General features: G+C 35.9%; 1 protein-coding gene across 2 annotated transcripts; it reads right to left on the reverse strand.

The window, feature by feature from the left end:
* Positions 1-20,224: 20,224 nt before the first annotated feature.
* Positions 20,225-22,065, reverse strand: LOC116252198 (auxin response factor 19-like). 2 transcript variants are annotated; one of them, XM_031626315.2, is made up of 3 exons: positions 21,967-22,065; positions 21,534-21,640; positions 20,225-21,032 (listed from the first exon to the last, which is right to left on the reverse strand). In XM_031626315.2, exon 3 carries the CDS (start codon positions 20,992-20,994, stop codon positions 20,293-20,295), a length of 702 nt encoding a protein of 233 aa, XP_031482175.1. In that variant the 5' UTR covers positions 20,995-21,032; positions 21,534-21,640; positions 21,967-22,065; the 3' UTR covers positions 20,225-20,292. The 2 variants fall into 2 exon arrangements, with proteins under 2 accessions (XP_031482175.1, XP_031482174.1); XM_031626314.2 differs by lacking the exon at positions 21,534-21,640.
* Positions 22,066-25,349: the final 3,284 nt, after the last annotated feature.

Here is a 25,349-nt window from a genome sequence, read left to right on the forward strand (position 1 = left end):
GTAGCAGAAAGTAGTGCTGAGAAGAGTGTGGCTTTAGAAACCAAAACAAAGAAGCAATGCCAAGCCCCCTAGTGGAAAATAGTAATAGACTATGATGGTAGTACTCTCGGATTTTATTGAAGGTCCTCGCCCCCAAAGTTTATTGCCTGAATTTGGTTGCAATTCTTCTTCAAGTAATGATTTTCCAATGCTTTGATGAATTATGTATATTTTCAATGAGGATTAATTACCTTTAAAACATGATTATGCTTAAATTGCATTTGGTCATTATCTTATTTTAAAACTTAAATTGTGTTGATTTAGTTTAGCTTATCAATTATGAGCCTTTTTTAGATCCACTCATTTATACCATTTTAATATTGCGTAAAAAGTTCACTTCAAGTTCAAGGCCATACCACACAATTCAATCCTTTCGGAGACCAAGTATTTATGAGATCCAAATTCATCTAATCCAATCTATGTCAGAATGATCTAAGAGAACGTTCCAAAACAGACCCACATCAAATCAAGAGCTTTTAGTCTCTATATAAAATCAACTAAGCCAAAATAATTATATGGGATCCATGCAAGGACCTACTGCTTCTAAAATGGTCTATAAGGATCAATAGCTGTAGGATCTAGTTACTAATTTTTTCAAAATGATCCATATTTTACCAAATTATTTAATGGATTGCCTAACACAATTATTGTAAACACCCCAAATTTTGCTTTTATAACTTCCGTTTTACCTACAGTCCCGACCATATATCACCATTCTGCCATTCACTTGAGCATCATATCTAATTTAGGTCCAAATCCACGCCTTAGATCAGGTTTAGATACAAGTTCAGGTCAATATACTACTTTTGGATCCAATTCAGATCCAAACAACCACTTTTGGATCCAGTTCAGATCTAATTTACCACTTTCGAATTTAATATGGATTTAGATTTCACTTTCATATCAAATTTGAACCCAATCTAGATCCAAATTTCACTTTTGCATCCAATCCCGATCCAAACTATCTCCATCAAATCAAACATGACCAAATATCACTTGTAGATTGAATTTGGGTGAAATATCACTTCTAGATCCATTTGGACCCAAATTATCACTTTTTGATTCAAACCATGTTCATGCTGCCACTTCCAGATCCACCTGGTTCCAAACTATCACTGCTGGATGTAGTTCGAATCCAAATTCTCATTTTTAGATCCATTTTAGATCCAAACTATCATTTTAAGATCATTTTTTAATCCAGACCCTCATTTTTACATCCATCTGAAGCTAGGATATCACTTCGAGATCTATTTTGGTTCCAAACTATCACTTCTAGATCTGATTCAATATGAACTATCACTTACGAATCCAATCAGATCCAAATTATCAGTTGTGGATTCATCCATATCCAAATCTCACTTTTGGATCTGGTCTGCACTTACCATTCAAGGGTGCATTATGTGTGCTAAGTATACCAAATCATGTCTTTGAGAGATGATTATTTCCTTTCATAATCTTAGTTGGTTACCACAAATTAGGGAATTAATCACTCTTTAAGCAAGATTAAGTAATGTGCAAATGTATTAAGCAAAGATGAATGGAAATCTTGTCTAAATGGAAATTAGAAAAGATAATTAACATCAAGATTAAGGAAAGAAGGCATACCTAACCCTAGTTTTCACTCACTCCTCGATACTAACGCAACAAGTTAACCTTGACCTTCAGGGCATTGCTTTGGTTTAACATGCTTTCACCCTCTTGATCAAGAAAGAAAGATGTAGCTCCCACAATTTTTTCTTCCATCTCAAATTATCCTAATCACATTTAGAGTGAATCTAATCCTAGTCTAAAGATGATTAATAGATGAATAACAATTATTAAACACATAAATAAAGAAAGAGTGGCCAATCTCCATGAGCTTAATGACTAGTCCTGGAATATAAAGTTGAAATGAAAGCTAAGCTAATCTTAATTAATAGGGCCTAAGCACAATTAAAATTATTATTTAAGTTAAGAAAACAAATCATAACTGAAAAGCATGGCTTTAAATTAAAACCCAAAGCATGATACTAATCAAAATTAAAGAACCAGGGTTTGTGGGCTGACCTGGAGGGCTCGGGCGGGTGTAGGTGTAGAATGGCGGTAGAGCGTTGCTAAAGTGGTGTTTGAGTGTAAACATGCCAAATTTTTCATGCTGTAAAATGACTCATTTTTTATTGATTTTAGCATTAATCCAAACCCAAAAGGACTCCAGCCCTTGGTTAACCCTAGATCACTGTCACCATTTTACCCTGATACTCTAGAAGACACTATAAACAACCTTATTTGAGTGCATTGACCTCGACCAACCCATTTGCACCCTCCAATTAGGTCTCATGACCATTACTTTTGGTTTACTGATGCTTGACCAAGCAAATTTTGATTTAAAGCAATTCAATTGAGCTTGATGGGTCTCATTTGACAAGAAATGGTAGGTTTTTAGTTTCAATTTTCATCCTCAATGGGAACCAAGCCAAGGGCTGGTCCTTTATAGTCTATCCAATCAAACTTTAATGGCTCTGGTAGTACAATTTTCAAATTTTAGTTCTACTGAGTCCAGACCTTAAAAGGTAGGTTATGTAGCCACCCATTTTAGTAGTTTCAGCCCAATTTCACCATAGTTATGTTGAGTTAACCTAGATCGAGTGAGGACCTATTAATCATACTAAGAATAGTTAAATACCCATTAGAATAAGGTAGATAATGCCAGATTTAGTTCAATTGAGTGTCCTAGCTGTTAGGAAGTTACTCCCCTGGCGATAGTCACTCCATTTCTAATGTCTGAGCTCAATTTCTTTATATCATCATGTAAATTCTTATCGAGCTGGCGTTTGCATCCCAAAAATTTCATTGGTTTTGGAGTGCTTCAGAAAAATGAGGTTTAGTTTTGAAATAGGGAAGAAAGAGACTCGCCCGTCCGTACGAGGATCGACCGTTCCCGGCTCCTTTACCGGGGGTAATCAACCCAAGGACTATGTTGATCATTGATGCATTTCATTTTGACTTAAACAACTTTTTGATTCTATATGCGGTGTTGAAAAATGTTGAAAGTTTGGTGCTTCAAACTTTTGAAAAGATTCTTGAAGAATCGCTTGAAAATGTGAAATATTTTGAGGAAAAAGTGGAATTAGTAAATATCATTTGAAAAGCTTGTGAAATCATTTTGAAATCACTTTATTGTTTTCTTAAGACTTTAAGTAGGTTTGAGATTTTGCTCTAATTCGGTTACCACCTAGTTAGAGCTCTATCATCTCTTGCTTAAATTCTTTTGGAGATGTGCTTGTGATCATAAGTGAAATAAAGTGGGTGAGAATGCATGGATGCATTTATCCTATATGATTGGAAGAATGTAAAACATTCCTACCACAACATTCATCTAAAGTCATTCCTACCACAACATACATCTAAGAATTTTGTTTTTGTAAATATCATATATATGAAGGAAAAGTTTTTGAAAATGGATTGGGGTTGTAGACCTATCAAGCATGAATCCAATATTAGGTCATTACTTGGTTTGTAGTCTTAATGAAGTCAGTAAAATTTTAAAATCTTAAATGGTAAGATATTGAAAGAACGAAAAAGATGAAAGACTACATTTCAAGAGACATATAAAAAATAAAAGAGAGAAAAAGATCTTGAAAATCATAAAATCATATGTTTTTAAAGGAAGAGAGATACGTATTCATACACATATTTATATATATATATATATATATATATATATATATATATATATATATATATATATATATATATATATATATATATATATATATATATATATATATATATATATGAAATCTTGTAAAAATGAGGTTTAAAACAAATAGAGAAGAGAAGATCATTTTAGAAAGAGAGAGATTTAAAATGGAATACATGTACATATATTCATATATACATATACGAGAGTTTGTAAAAGTATGATAAATAATAAAGAAAGATATTCATGTGCACACATACGTATATAACATGTATATACGCATATGTCTTCATGAGTATTAAAATCAAGAAATGAATTGAAAATACCCGACTTCAATTTTTGATATATGCCGGAGGGGAACTTGGGCTCATGCAAGAACCTAAGTTGAGTCTCCAAGGCCGTATTAGAGAAGTTTCTTTTGAAAATGTTTTGGAAAATATGATTCATATCTAAACATGGAATGTTATGATTTAGTTTGCCACAAGGGATATATTTCTTCCACCATTGGGTATGGAAGAAAAGCAAGCAATATAACGAGGCACTCGTTAGGGTTCATAATGGGGTGATTAGAAAAGAAACTAGCGTAAAATGACATGCAAATGCATATTAACATGTACATATTTCGTGAAGGTTTTCCCGGGTTGGACAAGTCCCAACCTCAAAAATCACAAGAAGAAATCCCAACCCCAAACACTCACTCTCATCGTGCATTGGCTCATATAAATGGAAGATTAGAATATCATGCCTGAGCATCATTTCAAACATGAATGATGAATGAAGACAATATATCAAGTATATTTTTGGAGATAAATGAAGATATGGATTTTGTTTGTCTTGCTCATACTCCCGGTGCACTCAAGAGTAGCTCTTGATTCCGGATCATTTGAGCTATCTTGCGTGGCCATGGGGAGATGACAAGAGGAAAAAGACGATATGAAAAGGAAAGATTGCATGATATAAGCATGAACATAAAATATCATCTCATCTTCTCATGCTCCCGGTGCACTTGAGCATAGCCTCTTGACTCTAAAAATAGAGATTAAAGGTTATCTCATATGGCCATGGGGAGAGGAAGAAGAGAGAAAATGATGAAATGAAAATAGAGGTTTACATACCACGGATATGAATGATATTGGAAATGCCAGGGAGAGGAGAAAATGAAAATAGAGGAAGATTAAATATCTCGAATGTGATTGATATTGGAAATAAGTCCTCTTTTGAATGATCTTGGACTTACCTTGAATGAAGCTCCCATGATGTTGAAGATGAAGAGAAATGGAAACAGGAAAAGGGAGAAAGAAAGAACTCAAGAGAAACTCTAAGTCAAGGCTAACTCTTGCCCAAGAGGGGGGAAGTATGGGGTATTTATAGAGGATTTTGGAGCCAAAATTCGAAATTCAAATTCAAGAGGAAAAACTTTTAAGAGCCAAAATTTGAAATTCAAATTCAAGATTTGAATTCAAGAGGGTAGAGTTTTAGAGCCAAAATTCAAAATTCGAATTTAGGATTTGAATTCAAGAGGGAAGAGTTTTAGAGCTAAAATTTGAAATTTGAATTCAAGATTTGAATCCAAGAGGAAGAAGTTTTGGAGCCAATATTCAAAATTTGAATTCGGCTTTGGAATTTGAGTTTGGAATTCTCGATTTGGATCTAAACTTGGATTTTGGATCTCAATTTGGATTTAAAATTTATTTTAAAAATAATAGGACCAAAATTTTAATAGCCCCCTTTTTTTAAAAAAATTGGGGTGATTACAGATGTCCCTCTTTGTTAATAAGCCAGTGTTAGCCATGCTTAGTGACAAAGATAAGCGCCACAAATTTTTCAAACAAAACATGTTGGGAGAGATGTTTCAAGCTTAACCCCATGCCTGAATGGGTTGTTTGAGCTTACATTGCAGGTTTAACCCCTTGCCTGCGTGGGTTTGCCAATATGAAATTCAGGTTTACCCCCCTGAGTAGGTTGCCTTGACTTGCATCGCAAATTTATATCCTTACCTGTGTGGGTGGCATTGGCTTGCAGTGTAGGTTTAACCTCTTTACCTGTGTGGGTTGCTTTGGCATGTAGTGCAGGTTTAACCCCTTACCTGTGTAGGTTGTTTTCGCTTGCAGTGCAGGTTTAACCCCTTTACCTACGTGGGTTGCTTTGGCTTGCAGTGCAGGTTTGACCCCTTACCTGCGTGGGTTTGCCGATATGAAATTCAGGTTTACCCCCCTGAATAGGTTGCCTTGACTTGCATCGCAAATTGATATCCTTACCTGTGTGGGTGGCATTCGCTTGTAGTGCCGGTTTACCCCTTACCTGTGTGGGTTGCTTTGGCTTGCAGTGCAGGTTTAACCCCTTTACCTGCGTGGGTTGCTTTGGCTTGTAGTGCAGGTTTGACCCCTTACCTGCGTGGGTTTGCTGATATGAAATTCAGGTTTACCCCCCTGAATAGGTTGCCTTGACTTGCATCGCAAATTTATATCCTTACCTGTGTGGGTGGCGTTCGCTTGCAGTGCAGGTTTACCCCTTATCTGTGTGGGTTGCTTTGGCTTGTAGTGCAGGTTTAACCCCTTTACCTGCGTGGGTTGCTTTGGCATGCAGTGCAGGTTTAACCCCTTACCTGCGAGGGTTGCTTTGGCTTGCAGTGCATGTTTAACCCCTTACCTGCATGGGTTGCTTTGGCTTGCATTGCAGGTTTAACCCCTTGCTTGCGTGGGTTGCTCTTTTGTCCATAATGTCAGGTTTTATCCCCTTCCTAAATGGGTTGCTCTATAACAAGTGGCAATGCCAGGAAAGAACCCTCATCTCCTTGGATACCTCTGCTGAAACAAGGAATGAAGCCCTATTGCTCTAACATTAGTTGTGACAAGAAGATTTTCCTATCACGTCGAGTGCCTTTTAGTGAAATTTTTGTTTTCACCCAAGGCTGGATTTTGAACTTGTTAAAATTCCCCAAACTAGCGCTTGGGTTGAGCTTGCTTCGAAAAAGCCCTTAGCGAAACGGCCAAGTTGCGCTTGCTCCATAAAATTTCCTTGTCTAGTGACATGGTTGAGCTAGCTTTAGAAAGCTCCGAGCCTAGCGGCCGGATTGCGCGTGATCAAATATTTAGCTTAACAGCTGGTTGATTTGATTGGGATATGATCCCTTTTTCTATGGATAATGATAATTGTGTATGAAAATATTTGTTGCGAAAGCAATTTGAAAATGTCTCGAAATAATAAAAATGCCACAGTATTAGGAATTTGCCATGATTGATAAAGGAAAGAATGGTAGGTAGAAGATTGAGACTGAGGCAGAGAAAGTAATGGAAATTGTCTCAATCAAATAAGGTATGAGCAAAATTATATAAAGGAAATTGATATAGCTTCCACTAACAGAAAAATGTGGGTGCAAGGTAATGACATATATATGAACTTTGGTATGCAAGAATTTATGTTTTGTCTCTAAGGTAAAGAAATTGAGACAAAGCTTGTAGGAGAAAAATTTGTTATAAGAATATGATAGGTAGATGGTAATTCTCATGGCGAGATATCTAGTTGATAATGCAGCAAAACAAAGAATCTTAGTTTTGCGATTAAATCTCGAGTAGAGTATGAATATATGAGGTTTGACTCAGGAAGATATAGATTGAACCAGGGTGAATGAATGAGTCAAAAATTAGATGTCCAACGATTGAAAATATAATATATAGAGCATTAGCAAAAAATCTTGGAATAAATGATGACCCAATAAAATCATGGAAGTAGTAAAATGGAAAGAAATACATTCCATATGTATTGAAGTTGAAAAATTATTGGGCTAAATGTAAGTGAGAAAACAAGGAATGTATGGCCCGAGTCAAGCACGTGTTGATCTGAGACTGAACTTGAGGCGAAGAAAATAATGGAAATTGCCACAAATGTATATAAAAAATAATTGATATGTAAGGGTGAAAGGTAATATCACGTGTCTGCACTTGGATATGAAAGAATTTTGACACGTAATTGGGACAAAGCTAGTATGAAAGGAATTTGTTGTAGAAATATGATTGGTAAATAGTGATTTTCATAGCAAGATAGGAAGTTGATAATATAAGAAAATATAGAGAATTATTAGCAATTTATCACTTGTAAAGAGAATCTTAATTTTGAAAGGATTAAACCTCCAATAGAGTATAATGAATACATGATGTTTGATTCATATGGATCCAATAAATGGAAACCACGTGTCTGACGATTGAAGATGGAGTATAATTGAGTAAAGCAAATATTGATATTCAATTTGGGATAAATGATAGTTCAATGAAATAAGGAGAAAGATATGGGTGTTGAGGCCAAAATAATTATGTATGACTTGAGTCATATAAAGTTAGTAATTGAACCAATAGATGGGTCACATACTTGATAATAGGAAATTAGACAAATAAGGGATTGACAAGATATAGATTTTGAAGCCATTCTAAAAAAAGATTTGACAAGGAATAATTGATGATCCAATGAAATTGTGGAAGAAGTAAAATATGAGGAAAGATATCTCATAAGTATTGAAGCTTGAAAAAATGTTTGGCTAAAATGATGGCAAAAGACTGCCTGACCTAAGTCCAGCCAAGATTGGTAATTGAGCCAATAACTAGCCATCATGTTTAAGAATATGAGGTAGGACCAATGAAGAAATGAGTGATTGAAAATGTAGATCTTGAAATGATTCTTGAAAAATGGATGACAATATTTGAAAAATCAATGTCATGTAGATAATAGGGTCCAAACATGATTTCATAGCATGATCATGTTGAAGTTTATATAGAAATGATTGAAAAAGACATTGATTTAAATAACAAAATGAGATGCAAGATTATTAATTTGATCAAAGATTGCATGAAGACACACATGTATTCATCATATAATGATAAAGTATTTTTGAAAGTTACCTTTATCATGCATATATTTGAAAATGAGCTTAGGACCCTAATTGAATTTGGTTTGATCAAATTGTTGCATATAAGATATGCCAATATACCTTAGCCAAAAGGCTTAGTACGAGCATAGAATTCTCCATTAGGCAACTAAGGGTAAGGTTTATCCACTTCTTCTTGATCACTCGTCGATATACCATAAATTACCACTCATGGTACTAACGAGGGGGCATTCCCGCCCAAGGTATGGTCTAATTGTAAGGCTTAGTCTTATGCTACCGCCTAAGACCAAGCCCGGCAACATGATGACCGTGACAAATAGGTATTGAAATTTTGAAATATGAGAAATCATGAAAAATCAGTTGTCTCTAATGCAATGTTGCCTAAGATGGTGATTAAAATAAATAGAAGAGCAAACATGGTTTTCAAACAAGTCCTAAATTGAGGAGAGTTGTATTTGATCCTAGATCTAGGTGAACATGATTGATCATCCTCAATTAGTCTTATATACAAGAGAGAAAACATAATCATCAATCAATGTAATGAAATGCCGATGGGGTCAAGGCCAAAGAAGGCAACATGCTTTATCATCGGCAATATATGAGATGTTCAAGTTTGTAGAAGTGCATTAATTATAATCATAGCTAAACGATGACGGGTCCCATCACGGTCGCCATCTGTTTGCATCTCAAAATTTTCATTGGTTTTGGAGTGCTCTAGAAAAATGAGGTTTAGTTTTGAAATAGGGAAGAAAGAGACTCGCCCGTTGGTACGAGGATCGACCGTTCCCGGTGCCTTTACCGGGGGTAATCAACCCAATTTATCATTGATGCATTTCATTTTGACTTAAACAACTTTTTGATTTTATATGTGGTGTTGAAAAATGTCGAAAGTTTGGTGTTTCAAACTTTTGAAAAGATTCTTGAAGAATCGCTTGAAAATGTGAAATATTTTGAGGAAAAAGTGGAATTAGTAAATATCATTTGAAAAGCTTGTGAAATCATTTTAAAATCACTTTAGTGTTCTCTTAAGACTTTAAGTATGTTTGAGATTTTGCTTTAATTCGGTTACCACCTATTTAGAGCTCTATCCCCTCTTACTTAAATTCTTTTGGAGATGTGTTTGTGATCATAAATGAAATAAAGTGAGTGAGAATGCATAGATGCATTTATCCAATATGATTGGAAGAATGTAAAACATTCCTACCATAACATTTATCTAAAGTCATTCCTACCACAACATACATATAAGAATTTTGTTTTTGTAAATATCATATATATGAAGGAAAAGTTTTTAAAAATGGATTGGGATTGTAGACCTATCAAGCATGAATCCAATATTGGGTCATTACTTGGTTTGTGGTCTTAATGAAGTCAGTAAAATTTTAAAATCTTAAATGGTAAGATATTGAAAGAACGGAAAAGATGAAAGACTACATTTCAAGAGAGATATAGAAAATAAAAGAGAGAAAAAGATCTTGAAAATCATAAAATCATATGTTTTTAAAGGAAGAGAGATACATATTCATACACATAATTTATATATATATATATATATATATACATATATGAAATCTTGTAAAAATGAGGTTTAAAACAAATAGAGAAGAGAAGATCGTTTTAGAAAGAGAGAGATTTAAAATGGAATACATGTACATATATTCATATATACATATACGAGAGTTTGTAAAAGTATGATAAATCATCAAGAAAGAATAATAAAGAAAAATATTCATGTGCACACATACGTATATAATATGTATATACACATATGTCTTCATGCGTATTAAAATCAAGAAATGAATTGAAAATAGCCGACTTCAATTTTTGATATAGGCCGGAGGGAAACTTGGGCTCATGCAAGAACCTAAGTTGAGTCTCCAAGGCCGTATTAGAGAAGTTTCTTTTAAAAATTTTTTGGAAAATATGATTCATATCTAAACATGGAATGTTATGATTTAGTTTGCCACAAGGGATATATTTCTTCCACCATTGGGTATGGAAGAAAAGCAAGCAATATAACGAGACACTCGTTAGGGTTCCTAATGGGGTGATTAGAAAAGAAACTAGCGTAAAATGACATGCAAATGCATATTAACATGTACATATTTCGTGAAGGTTTTCCCGGGTTGGACAAGTCCCAACCTCAAAAATCACAAGGAGAAATCACAACCCCAAACACTCACTCTCATCGTGCATTGGCTCATATAAATGGAAGATTAGAATATCATGCATGAGCATCATTTCAAACATGAATGATGAATGAAGACAATATATCAAGTATATTTTTGGAGATAAATGAAGATATGGATTTTGTTTGTCTTGCTCATACTCCCGGTGTACTCAAGAGTAGCTCTTGATTCCGGATCATTTGAGCTATCTTGCATGGCCATGGGGAGATGACAAAAGGAAAAGGACAATATGAAAAGGAAAGATTGCATGATATAAGCATGAACATAAAATATCATCTCATTTTCTCATGCTCCCGGTGCACTTGAGCATAGCCTCTTGACTCCAAAAATAGAGATTAAAGGTTATCTCATATGGCCATGGGGAGAGGAAGAAGAGAGAAAATGATGAAATGAAAATAGAGGTTTACATACCACGGATATGAATGATACTGGAAATGCCATGGAGAGGAGAAAATGAAAATAGAGGAAGATTAAATATCTCGAATGTGATTGATATTGGAAATAAGTCCTCTTTTGAATGATCTTGGACTTACCTTGAATGAAGCTCCCATGATGTTGAAGATGAAGAGAAATGGAAACAGGAAGAGGGAGAGAGAAAGAACTCAAGAGAAACTCTAAGTCTTCAAGTGAGAATACTCTAGAATTTCTCTCAATGCTAACTCTTGCCCAAGAGGGGGGAAGTATGAGGTATTTATAGAGTATTTTGGAGCCAAAATTTGAAATTCGAATTTAAGAGGGAAAACTTTTAAGAGCCAAAATTCGAAATTCAAATTCAAGATTTGAATTCAAGAGGGAAGAGTTTTAGAGCTAAAATTCAAAATTCGAATTTAGGATTTGAATTCAAGAGGGAAGAGTTTTAGAGCTAAAATTTGAAATTTGAATTCAAGATTTGAATCCGAAAGGAATGAGTTTTGGAGCCAAAATTCAAAATTTGAATTCGGCTTTAGAATTTGAGTTTGGAATTCTCAATTTGGATCTAAACTTGGATTTTGGATCTAAATTTGGATTTAAAATTTATTTTAAAAATAATAGGACCAAAATTTTAATAGCCCCCTTTTTTTGAAAAATTTGGGGTGATTACAACTGATGATATCATTTTAGTAAGTTGATTCAGCTTCCCTCAGCCCAATGTAGTTACATCATTCATAGTGGAAGACCATTTCTGTTATACATATCCACCAACCTTATCTATTTCACTCACCCGATCAATTCACTCTATTTATGTCTGGAGTTCATTTTAACTCAATTTCCATTAGAATTTCCTGATCTTCCAATTGATAATAGTCTGGGAGTCACTGATTGGGGTTCCCTTTGTTCAACCTGTTGAAACTCCACCTAGAGCCATCCAAATTTACCAATTTTTTATTCTCACCTAGTGATTTTAGTAAAACAGACTTTTTGGGCATACCCAATAGCATTTTTGAATTTCGTCTGAACCAGGCTAGCATTTGGGATGTGATGACTGGCCTTGTCAAATTTAAGGACCATACTTCATTGGTCACTAATTTTGGCATGAACCTACAAAAATATGCTCAATAGGGCCCACAAATCCTAACCCCCTCAAAACTACCATAATAGTTGCTGCAGGTCTCCCAAACATTCGTTTCTGAAGACCACCTAGAAATAACTCTAGTGGGACACATAGATCCTAGTATAATCGTTCTTGTCAGAAATAGATAAACTTGAACGTAGAAGAGCCAACTCAACTCAGCTTGCAAATTTAGCCCCCACAAAACCCCACCTAGTTCAATCTACCAAAACCTGCCTAATTTAGATCTGGTGGGAACCATCAAGGCTACCACAACTGAACTTGGCTAAACCCATTGAACCTTAAAAGAAATTAAGATTTAGTCAATTCAGCTCAAGTCACCCAGACCAACATAAAGTGACCTACCCATGGTCCAAGGCTCGTCAAGCACATCTCTCACCTTGGCTCAAGCCAAATAAATTTCCTATTGAATAAGCTTAAGTTTACTGAACTTAATTTCTAAAGCTATAGACTTCGTTTTGCCAGGTTCAGTCAATGAAGCCCAATTCTATCAAAACCAATTATAGTTTGACCAGTACCTAACTCAAGCTCAGTCAATTGAGGTTCGTTTGCTCAAACAAGTGCTAGTTTGACTTGGTTTGTCTAGACTCAGTCAACATTGGACCCAAACCAAACTCACCTACCTCAGTGGGACCCAAAAAGGGGCACCTCCATGTTTCAGTTGAAATGTTCATCCAAATTTGTAATTTAGATCCAAAATCTACAATCTGAGTCCAATTTTGGATCCATATTAGACATACATCCTTATTTCAAATCCTATTTTGAAACTTCAATATTTTGACATCTGAACTAAATCTATATTTCAAGTTCAAATATTGATATGAATATGGATCTAAGTCCTATCATCACAATATGAAGCTCCCAAATGATGACACTTCTCATTGGGCTAATCCTAACTATCCAAATCAGGGTTATATTTTTCAATGATGCAAATCCTAGCCACCTTGTTGTGATGCCCTTTAGGGTTAAAACCCTCCAAAAATAACCAAAATGCCATAAACAACAATTGTAAATAGGGGTGAGAAGTAGACGGATTATTCATTGTCTTAGCACATTTCAGGTATGTCTCTCTGTTTTCTTAGTTTCTTCAAGCTCTCTTTGTAGATTCTCTGACTTAGCCAACTTTGAGGTTTTGAAAAGACCCAAGTTGAGGCTGCCATCCACCCTAGAAATCTCTAGTTGGGACATCCAGTAGGAAGAGGAAAGAAGAAGAAGAAGAAGAAATAGCTGTTTCCTAAGTAGGCTATCCTTCTCCCTCTCCATCCCTCACACTACAAGTTGCATGAAGCTCTCTATAGAGGCTTCATTATTTGTTTATCTTCTTGTCTATGGCCATTAATGAGAAGAGTTCGTATTCATGGATGAAGCTCCTTCTCAACACCAACATACTGCTTTCTTGCTCCTTCCATTATTATTTTAAGTTTTTTGCCTTACTAGTCATCTTAGTTGAGGCTACTTGCATGGACGTTGTCTCCCTCTTGAGGAACAGAATGCATGGTTTTATTTATTTTCTTACCAATTTTTTCGCATGTTGCATTTTCTTAGTGTTAAGAGCATTGATAGGTTGATACTACCTTTATGGATGTATCTCCCTCTTGGCCAACAAGGATTTATTATGTTTCCCTCATTGTGTGGCATATTAAGCAGGTTCTCGAATGGATCTTCAAGTTACGTTCAATATAAGATTAACTTAATCCATACAAAACTGCTTTATGCATTCTTATTTGCCAGTACAGTTATCTATATCTTTATGTTATTTTTTATTTTGGCATGCATGCATGCATTATATATGTTCGATTATGCATTATAGGTCTAGATATGCTCTATTCCATGATTTGCAAGTGGTCCACGTGATTAGTCTTGGTTCTTATTAAGAGTCTACATTTTGAGAACCTAGGTTCTTAAGGTCAAAATCTGTTTTCCAAAGAATCCACATTTTCGTCTAACTTGAGAATCCCTTTTCTCCCAGTCCACTAGCTAGTTTAACTAATCATAAGAGGCAATTGTTTTATTCCATGTGCCCAATAAGGTCCCACCAAGTTTTGTAAGAATTAGACTTATTTTGGCCCTCAGTTTGCATGATTTTCTAGATCATATTTTATGCAATTACAAGTATCCGAAATTTGGTCCTGAAATTTCATCAAATTGGGAACTCAATAAGTTGAGTTCTACAAGTTAGACTTCTGTTTTGTCAAAGCCACTGACTTGCCTCATGTGCCTAGTTAGCTAACACTAATTTTCAGCCTAGTCCAAGATGTTTTGGTTTTTTTAGATCGATTCCTTAGAGTCTGTTTTTTGCTGAATTTCCAACTTTCAGTTAAAACTGTTTCTGTCCCAATTTTGTCACATCATAGTTCCTGTTCTAGCTATAGTTTTTTCAGATTTTTTCACTTAGGATCACTTTGATAGACCAAGCAACTAACTACACTATTTAAGCCCATCCCAGTTCATCTAGGCATCTAAATGTGGTCATAAATTTGGCTGTTGGATCATTTTATCTGTCATTTTCCTGCAACTTCTGTTTTCTTACACTAAGTTTGCAACATCGTAGTTTTCGGTCCAAACCTTGTTATTCAATGTGTATACGAGGGTAGATTGATGATGTACGGAGAATATAGACATCAAATTTCAAGTCAAAGCTAAGGTTGTTTGATAAGATTTTCATTGTTCTAAATAGTTATGCTTGGTATGATATCATAATGACTTCCACAACACATGAAAACAATGTCATCTAACCATTGTCTAATGGTGTTAATCGTTTTCCTATCCAATATCTTCATTTATCAGCTTTCATATTTGCTGGCCTCTTGTCGTCAATGGGTGCATACAAATCATTACAATGGAGTAAATCCTTCATTTTTGCTTTTCATATAATCTAGTTTTTTTTTTTTTTTTTTCATTGAGAGAAATGATCATAGTGGTAGACAACTCCATCTTCCTATAAAAATGAACACCACAAACCTTAGGCACAGTGATGCCACTATGTTATGATGATTCACAACTCACAAACCTTGAGACAAACTCGTAAAAGCTCTCCTAAAATAGATAGATTCTTATGAAGAATAGATTACCAGTACAAGTGTATACTTAAAGAGACAATACAAGTTTGTTTCAATACTTAATGTTGCCACAAGAGATCTCAGACATAAAAGATGCATAGATTGAATATTTACGCAGCGAGCGACAACTTTAGCACCAATATAGCAGGCCAAACAAAAAGGGATTGCACTAAACTGCTGAAACTGATTTCGAACTGCGAGAATAGATGTGATGCTGAAATTTCAATTAAAAGTGAAGATATTGCAGAAATAAAACAGTAGAAAACAGTCACATTGAAAATGCCTAATTTTTAGGATGAAATAAATAAATAAATAAATAAATTAATAACTACACACACACACGTTAACATCAATATATGTGTTGTTCTTCTTGCATAAAATAGCAAAAATCATCTAAGGGAATGAACCTAAAAAGAGAAACCGCAAGAAAAGATATCACCGAGAATTCTTCTTTTCTTCCGCTTATTCTTCTCATTTTATTTCACTCCCTCTTTCTCTGCACATGCACCCACGCAGCAGCACGATTCTTCATCGTCTACAGCTGCGTTCTTTCTCCTCTTCCTCTCTCGCTGCCTTCACCGATGGCACCTCTCCCAAGCTATCCTATTTGTGGTTTTGTGAGAGACCAACGTAGAACTCTCGTTCCCTCTTTCTATTGGAGATCCCATGCTCCTGCCAGTTCTGCCCAATTCCAGCAGTCTATGGGTGAAGGCACGACTTCATTCAACTCTCATGAAGTCTAATTTGTTGATGTTGATAGAAGAATGCTTGCTGAAGCCGGATGTTGTTGTTAGCATCCCTCTTTTCTATCGGCATGTGTGCCAGTCTGCAGACATCAATGGCTGACCCTATTGTCGTCATCAGCCACCGTCATTCCATTTCCTTCCTCCTTTTCCTAACCTACGAAAGCCACTGTCTTCACTTCAATGGTGAATGATAGAAATATGGTGGCTGGGATCAGCCAATTTAATTGCATCAAGGTTGCAGGTAGCAAACAGATCCATTGCGGCTGAAGCAAGACACTATCGGACCCTCTTCCATCATACTGGATCTCAAGAGGCCCTATAATCTCATCGAGCAGTCCCTATTTGCTTGCAATCGAATGCTCACCACACTGCCGCTGCCATCGTTCCCAACTGCCAAAGGTTCCCCTGTTTCAGGCAGCCATTATCCCACTTTCTCCATTTTTGTCGCCAATCCACCTTCATCTGCTCACCGTCAATTTACTCTCCATTTGGCACACCCATTGTTCATCGTTTCATTAAATATCAGTTACCAACGAGATTGACTGGAGCAACCTTGGTCAATTCTACTCCCACGAACAGCATTACTCTGCCAAATCCCTAAATCAGACGTGGATTCTACCAGCATTGTTCTCAGCTGCTGCTGACTTTCACCAATCATTCGTCAGCCCCTGTTCGATGCTAGCCATTGCCCACCATTCCATATCATTCCGATCATTGCAGGCAATCATGGGAATTCTGGATGAAAAACTGCATTTCCCTGTTCATAACTGGCCTTTGAAGTTCTGGCTGAACATGCAACAATGGCTGCCCTTCCGAAAAGGTGTGTATTGTGACTTTAGATTTTGAGAATTTAGGCGTTTACAGTTCCCGATTGCTGCCGGTTCATCTTCTTCTGTCATAGGGTCGGCGGTCAACACTTCCAAATCTTGTGGACCTATTATCTCAGTTAAGAGTTTTCATTCCATTTTAACTTGCACGAGGATTTCAGTTCGCTTGCACCTTTCTTTGTATCATTAATTGCCATAGATCTGGTTGTAGGTTTATTAATATATGTTCTGGTTCTTTTCAGGGTGATTTGCCATGTTTCTATTGCAGTTCATCTAAACTTAGCTCAGATACATATTAATTTTCCTTTCAATCTGTTAAATATGTGTTTCATACCATTACATTTTTTTCTAAGCCATGTGACCAATCTCATGCTATCCTTTTGTTTTAATTCCTCTGTAGGTATGCATATAATTAAATTTATATTTATTAGATGCACGTCTACAATACGTTTTTCAATTTTTTGTTAGTCCAAGACATGTGTCCCTACAAAAAAAACAGGGTTGTACCAGTGAAGAAGAGTCACCAGCAAAGACAAAGAAATTATACCGGTGGAGGATTTCACCGGTATAATTGTGCCCGGTGATAAACTTCACCGGGATATTTTTTGAGAGAGAACCACCGCTATAGTCTTTTTTTTTTTTTTTTTTTGAAACCCACGTGGTGGGAAGTCTATACCGCTGAATTTTCACCGGTCTAGGCAGGAAGATTTATAACGGCATTCCTACAGCGGGGAATACATTGACCGCTATAGTTGAGATTTTACACCACTCAAATTTTTCGCTGGCAGTCTGTTTTTCCAGTCTCCAGTATAAGTAACTTTTTATACAAACCCACTCCCCCCACCTCCCTCCACAACCCTCGGATTTTCTTCCCGAATTAATTTCTCTTTCCTTCCCTCTAAAAATTTCTCTGTGCATTGTCGAAGGTTTCCATCCTCTTTCTTGTGGGGATTGCCGGTAGTAGATTCCGGCGATCATGCTTTTCTCTGGTAAGTGTTCTCTTCCTCCTTCCATTGTTGCTGCGTAGGAAGCTGAAGAGCCTGCCGGCTTCACCTGTGCCATTGAGGTTAATGAAAGGGAGCACCGGCGAGCCCTCCTATTCTCACTCTCAGGCTATGGCTTGCCCTTTTAGGGTTCTAAAATTTCCCCTTCGTTGATTGTGGGAACGCCCAACTGATCCTCTTCTAGCTGGTCGACCAGCAGGAGCGATGGAGGAAGGCTTAGCTTCCTCATCCACTGGTTCCGGCTTCTTGCAGTCGGATTCAGGGTGATCGGTGGAGGGAGGTAGAGCAGCGGATGATGCAGATGGAGGCGAGGCAAACAGCTGCGAAGGCGTAGGCTAACCACCCGCTCTTGGCTGCCGACGCCAAGATGTGGGAGATAATGGAAGCCAAGTGTTTGTTGAAATCTTTGAGAGCGGATGAGAGCGGAGTGTGGGTGCAGGTGCCGAAGTGGCACATTTCAAAAAATTTAGTTGCGGTGGTGGTGAAGAGAAGGTATTTTGTTATTATTATTATTATTATTAATTTATTATTATATTATAAAATAAGAATATATATATTATTATTACAATTTAGTTATCAATGTATATAAACATAGTTGCATAATTGTATTACATAAGAAAATACCATAACAACATATATTATATATATTATATTATATATAGTAATTTAGTAACATGACATACTAACGGTCTAACATAAAACATAAAAATTGATAGAATCATAGAAGTAGAAATTGAAAATTTGAAATTAAAACTTTAAAAGAACAAGACAATATAAGCTTAGATTATATATTATAAGTTTATAAGATGACAATATATCACTATATCACTTGCAAAGTATATATGCACGACTGTATATATACACGACTGACAATATATATTTGTTAGTTGAACTTTGAAACTTTTATAAGAGATTCAAAAACAACTCAACAAGCATCTAAAATAAAATGCTAAAAATGTATATAACAATAGTACCAAAAGATGAGACACATTTAGACCGAACGCGGGTTGACCACACCTGACTTGAGTTTGACATGAGTCAGGTGTGTGTCAAAAATGGACAAATATAGTCTGGTGCACCTGAGATTCACGTTGACTGGGTTCAGGTGTGAGTCGGAGCCGCACCCATGTCTGGTGCACATGCGACTCGGGTGCAGTAGTAAAATAAAAGAGTCCGTGTGACTTAGATTGAAATGTGTCAATGAACATTTAATCATTCCTTCACAATGGTCGAGCAAGCATGCTTTAGATTGTAGACTTTTCAGGCTATGTTATTTTGATGTGTTCCTCTTCCTGTTAACGTTTCTTTTGATCTTTCATACTTCTTGTTCTCTTGCAAATCGAGGCTACTTTGGGGCATCAGATAAGTTGAAGGTTTTTAATTCCCGCTAGAATTTGTCATCATATATCAGTGTGCTATTGGTTTGGGCCCATTGCTGCTTCTTAAAGTATCCAAAATTCTCCTTGCAGAACTAAATTCTACAGGTCCGTAAAGGAGAGCCACCTGAACATCATGGAACCTAATGTATGGTGAACACCGATTAGAGAACCACCAAGTGAAAACAGAAGACCAAAGTTCCTCCTTCTGTCAAAAAAGGTGTCTCCTCTAAGATCAAAGAGTAGAGGGTCTTTTACTAAGTCCACGGATTTCAAATTCTGAGTATTCAAGACTTGTTCAGATCAGAGGTAATCGAACACCTTTGTAAAAAACGGCTTGCTAGCATCCTTGGCTTGTAATCAAGGACAATGTTTCTTAGGAAGTTCCGGTATTAGGTAAACTTGTGAAGTTGAAAACTGATTTTTCCGCAGGTTTAACTTCAAGTCTTACGTCCAAAATAAGAGTGCAGTCGCAGAAGAAAATGAGTTCCAGCCAAAAAATGTGGCACTCAATTTATGGCACAAAGGAACCATCTCCGACCAGCAAAATCACCGCTTTTTTGTAGGGCTGAAAACGAGCCGAGTCGAGCCCGATCAGCTCGACTAAGTAAGACACGAGCTCGACTCGGCTTGAACTCGAATATAGCTCACCTATCCTGACTCGAACTCGACTCGATAGTCACTTGTCGAGCTCAAGCATTAAGCTCGATAAGCTCGTTTAAAGTATACTCATCCTTGTTGAGCTCGAGCTCGATTAACTCGTTTGGTACTCATCCTTATCGAGCTCGATTAACTCGTTACCAAGGAAATCAAATGTTCCATTAATGTTTATCCTCATAATTATTTTTTGCCTACGATTTCCTGAAAAAACTTCAACTTAAAAAAATAATAATAATAAGAGGTCCTATTTGAGTTGACAAAATTAAACATCATAGGGGTTGGGAGTCAGATCTTGTGAACATTATATATTTTCCTATTTGCAGCTAATGGAAACTGTTGTTGTTGTTGCTGTTGTTGTTGGACAACACTTTGTTGTTGCTCTGGGATCTGCTTTTGGAGTTGCAAACTTTGTTGCAGAAGAGAAGATTGGAGGGGATTCTGATTGGAAAGAAGTAATTGCTGCTGGTTCACTCCAAGCAATTGCTGCTGTTGCAGTTTAGACTGGATGAGATTCTGTTGCAGCAGCTGGTTTTGTAGCTGAGATTGTGTCAATGGTTGACTGATAAGGCACTGAAGAGCTGCTTGTGACACTTGTTGTTGTTGCTGCTGCTGCAGCTGTTGTTGCTGTTGCTGCAGTTGTTGACCAGCGATTCCTGGTTTCTGTGTCTGTGTGAAGGGGTTTGCCAAAGTCCTATTTTGCTGTTGAAGACTATCTAGTTGTTGAGTTTGCTGCTGCAAGTTGGGTAGTCCAAACTGCAGGTTAGATAATGGTAGGACATGGCCCTGAAGGGCTAATTGCTTTGAAGGATCATCCACACCAACATTATGTAATTGTGATGGTGTCATGGAGGGAAAACAGTCAGCTTGAATAACCGAACCAAGAATCTGGAGGTTCTGCTGCATATTCATCCACTGAACCAAACTCATACCATGTTGTATTGGGTTTTGAACATCTTTGATGCCAATATCATCAGTAAGCCAAGGCATTGCATTTTTAAAGGCATTCTCTATCTCTGACTCTTCACCTGAAGAAAAGTAAGAGATCATGGTTATAAACGATTTCCAAGAAGCCTCACAACATCTCAAATTCAAGATAGACCATCAAATATTCATCGGCAACATAACTGGAATGAGGGTTAAGATCCTCAAAAATGTGGAAGCAACAAAAGATTAAAGAACTTTACACACATAAAAAAACAAAGGAAAGGCTATGTAGTAATCCTAAGTTCCTAACCTTGGATTATAGATCACAGTGACAGGACTAATTAAGCAAGCATAACAAGCAAAGACAAAAAGAACCATAAAACCAGATTGAAAAGGGACAATGCATCGATTGAAAGGAGAACCTGGCATTCATAAACAGGTCAGGGAACAACAAAGTACAAAGCAAATAAACAGTCGTTCTCTCTTTATCGGCACTTGTATAATGGTTTTACATCATGATAGATCCAACTGGACGAACATACAATTGACAGGAGGCGAGGTCACAAAGAAAGGATCAAGGAACCCTGATAACCGAATCGAACCTTGTGACTAATGCTACTTCTTGTTAGTGCCCTTATTGCCTCCCGCATTCCCGGATGCTGCTGCTTCTCCCCCCCGCAGCTTTCTTCGCCGCCTTCTCCTGGAGCGCCTTGGCATCCAGGGGGGACACGACGCCAACACCAACCAAAAGGGAACCATCAATCAAACGAAATAAAGTATATTATAATAGAGAAGACGAACACATCGCAACCATTATCACCATCTTAAAAAAAAACGAAAAACCAACTCACTCCAAAAACCTAAATACCCAAAATGCAGAAACAAAACAAGAACGAGTCCACACACAAGCAATCAAAGATTCAAAAGCACAACCCAGTTCACAAGACCAGCTCCCGCACCATGAGCAATTGAAGAAAGCCATTAACAGATGAAAACAAGAGCAAAAATGGGATAAGGGACAAAGGAGAAGATTACCTTTCCCTTCTCTGTTCCGGAGTCAACCCATCATCTCCGCCCTTCCCCTTGGGGTTCCTTGCCTGAGCCCTCTCCAGATCTCGCTCTCTCTGGTTTCCCCGTGGGCTATCTCGTCAAGGTAAAGCACATCTCAATCACAAAACCAATAAACAGTGAAGAAAAAGAGGGGATAAAATATCAATAAAGGCATGTCTTGAGACGCAGAAACGGCATTAGATTCTCACAAAAAATACACGAAAAACACGGATTATTGGGGTTTTGAATAGAAGATCGCCGAAGGAAACAGGTATTCCCACGATTACTTTTTCCGACACAAACTACCATCGAGCAAATAAACACTAAAAAGGAGAAGACATTTAAAATATTCTCAGTTTATCAAGGATATGAGTCATTCTGGTATCGTCGCCGGGAGGAAGAAACGACGACTCCGCCTGTCAGCAACAAACCAAAAGATCGTGACCAATGGAAAAGAAAAGGGTTCCAAAGATCATCACACCAACGGATCAGAAAATATGCCAATGATGGTCTTCCTCCTAAGATCGAGCAACTGATTTCTTTTTCTTCCTCAGGAAACAAACAGAGAGAGAGAGCGCGAGGGAGAGACCTGGAAGTGCAGACGTCGGAGACGGGAGAACTAGAGAAGAGAAGGTGAAGTCGGAGAGACCGAGAGGCAAGAGAGGGAGAGTCGGAGTCGGAGAGAGCTCAGAGAGGGAGAAGTGAGAACGAAAAAAAGAAAGTAGGAAACCCTAAATTCTCGAAAAGAGTTTCCCGCTTTCTCATTTGAACCGGTTTTAAAAAAACCGGTTCATTAACTAATCGAACCGAGGCGAGCTGTAACCACTCAAATGAACTCGAACTGGACTCGATTAGTTAAACGAGTCGACTCGTCAACTCGAGCTCGACTCGTTTAACTAAATAAGCAGCTTGAATGTGCTTACGAGTCGAGCTCGAGTAGCCCGACTCTTTGTGCAGCCCATATTGCATGAAGGTATTCTTTCCCAACGTGGAAGAATTTTTTCTTGTGCAGATAATAGGCAAAGAAACTGTGGCAAGGTTGGAGCTGCAGCATCCTTTCAGCTGTTATAAAGGAGGAACATTCTGGTCTTTGCTGAGGACAACAACATGTACGGGTGATAATATCTAGTGGGGTCAAGTCTTCACTTCGTCTATTGAAGAAGAATTGCAAGCAGGGGATTTGTGTGCGATTATATGACAATGGACCTCAAATGTGGTACCACAGTCATTGCAGAGTATCCACATCATCTTGTTTTGGTACATTTCAGGCATGCTTATTATTGGCATTATCTTTCCTGCTTTTAGGGAAGTCAACGGATCAGATTCGGATTGGATATCCATTCGAAATGCCTTTAAAAATTTGGATATAGTAAGCAATTTAACATCCGAATAAGAAAATCAGATTGGATTCAGATTTAAGAAATAACATCCAATCGGATTCGGTTTTAAGTAAATATCCGATGGATACTCAACCATCTTATCCGATCGGATACGAATTCAGATTCAGTTTTAAGTAAATATCTGATCAGATACTTAACCGTATATCCAAATCCTGAGTTGATATCTGAATCTGAATTACATCTTGATATCTGAATCCAAATCACGAGTTGATATCCGAATCTGAACCACGAGTTGATATCCAAATCCAAAATGCAAGTGTTGAAATCCGAATCCGAACCTTGAGTTGGTGTTCCCACGTTTTGAAGTTGAGACTATGAATGGTTGGGCAAAATGGCTAACCAAACACACCAACTTAAAGTTCTGATTGAATAAAAATATGAGTTGTATATGAAGGTATAATCTGATTAAGAGGTAATGTTTTCCATAAACTTACATATAATAATAGTCAAATAGTTACCATATACAACATTTAACTTAAAGTATTCAAAACTATATCACATAAAACTAATTAATTAATAATTCATATAATATTTAATTAAACATTTTTTTGTAAACAAGCAAACTATTATAATTAAGACATCAACTAAACAAGATTTCTTAAATAATGTATTTATTTAATTAAAATAATAAAAAAACTTGTATTAAGAAATTTCAATAAAATGAGCGTTTTTAAAAATATGAAAATTAACCGTTAATAAATATATTTAATATGAAACAACTAGTAACTCATAAAAAAGTTTCATTTATTAAACTATCAATTATTTATTTAATTAATCAAGTAAATTATTTTGTATAATCATATAATATGTCCAAAAGTCTTAAATATTTGATATACAAAACATAATTCACAAATTTAAAAACAAAAACCTTTAACTAGTAAGAAAACAATAAATTGTTTGATTTAATAAATTATATGGTTTGATTGAATAATACAAATTTATGTAAAAGAACACTTATTGCAATAAAGCTAAGAGGGCTAACCCAAAAAGTTAGTGAGAATGTGGAAGAATGAAGGTTTGACATCATTGAAACACTCTTTTTACAGATATAAAATAAAAGGTTTTTAATTAACTCAATGAAATTAGAAAAAACCATTAAATAATGTTTTTGTTAAATGAGAAATAATAGAGGTCACTTGATATTATCATCAAATAATAGTTTACTCCATCAAAATATGTTATTATTTAAAAATAATAAAATCAATGTTCAATACGCACAATTGATATGAAAAAAGTATGAAATGTCATATGAATAACCTATGGAAAAAATATACAAATTATATGGAAAACTTGTGGAAAAAATATAGAAAACATATAAAAAAATATGTTTTATAATAAATTGTTCGATTTAATAACTATTTTATATATAATTAGAGTAATTATACATTTTTATGTAAAAAAAACTATTGTAATAAAGGTAGGAGGTCTAATAAATTATCTGATATATCATTAAACATTCTTTTTACGGATGTGACACAAATTATTTCAATTAACTCAATGAAATAAGAAAAAATTATTAAATGATGTCTTTTTAATGAAAAATAATATGGGTCACCTGATTTAACAATTATTATGAAGAAAGTATGAAAGTCGAATATACTAGTAAAAAAAAGAATTACGAGTTGTTTAGATGACACACTTAAATTCATTTCTTTAAAATGTTAAGTGAAGCCAAAATATAATTTTTTTTTATACGATAAACTTACGAGTTGTTTTGTTGTAAAAGTCAAACTATAATTTTAAAATTTTAAGTGAAGCCAAAACATAATTTTAATTTTTTTTTATATTCGATAAACTTACGAGTTGTTTTGTTGCAAGAGCCAAACTATAGTTTTAAAATTTTAAGGGAAGCCAAAACATAATTTTTTAATTTGTTTTATACACGATAAACTTACCAACAATTATTTCACATTAAATATATATTTTTAGCGATTAATTTTCATATTTTTAAGAACACTCATTTTATTA

The sequence above is a fragment of the Nymphaea colorata genome, chromosome 4 (genome assembly GCF_008831285.2).
Source record: "Nymphaea colorata isolate Beijing-Zhang1983 chromosome 4, ASM883128v2, whole genome shotgun sequence".
Classification (NCBI taxonomy): Eukaryota; Viridiplantae; Streptophyta; class Magnoliopsida; order Nymphaeales; family Nymphaeaceae; genus Nymphaea; species Nymphaea colorata.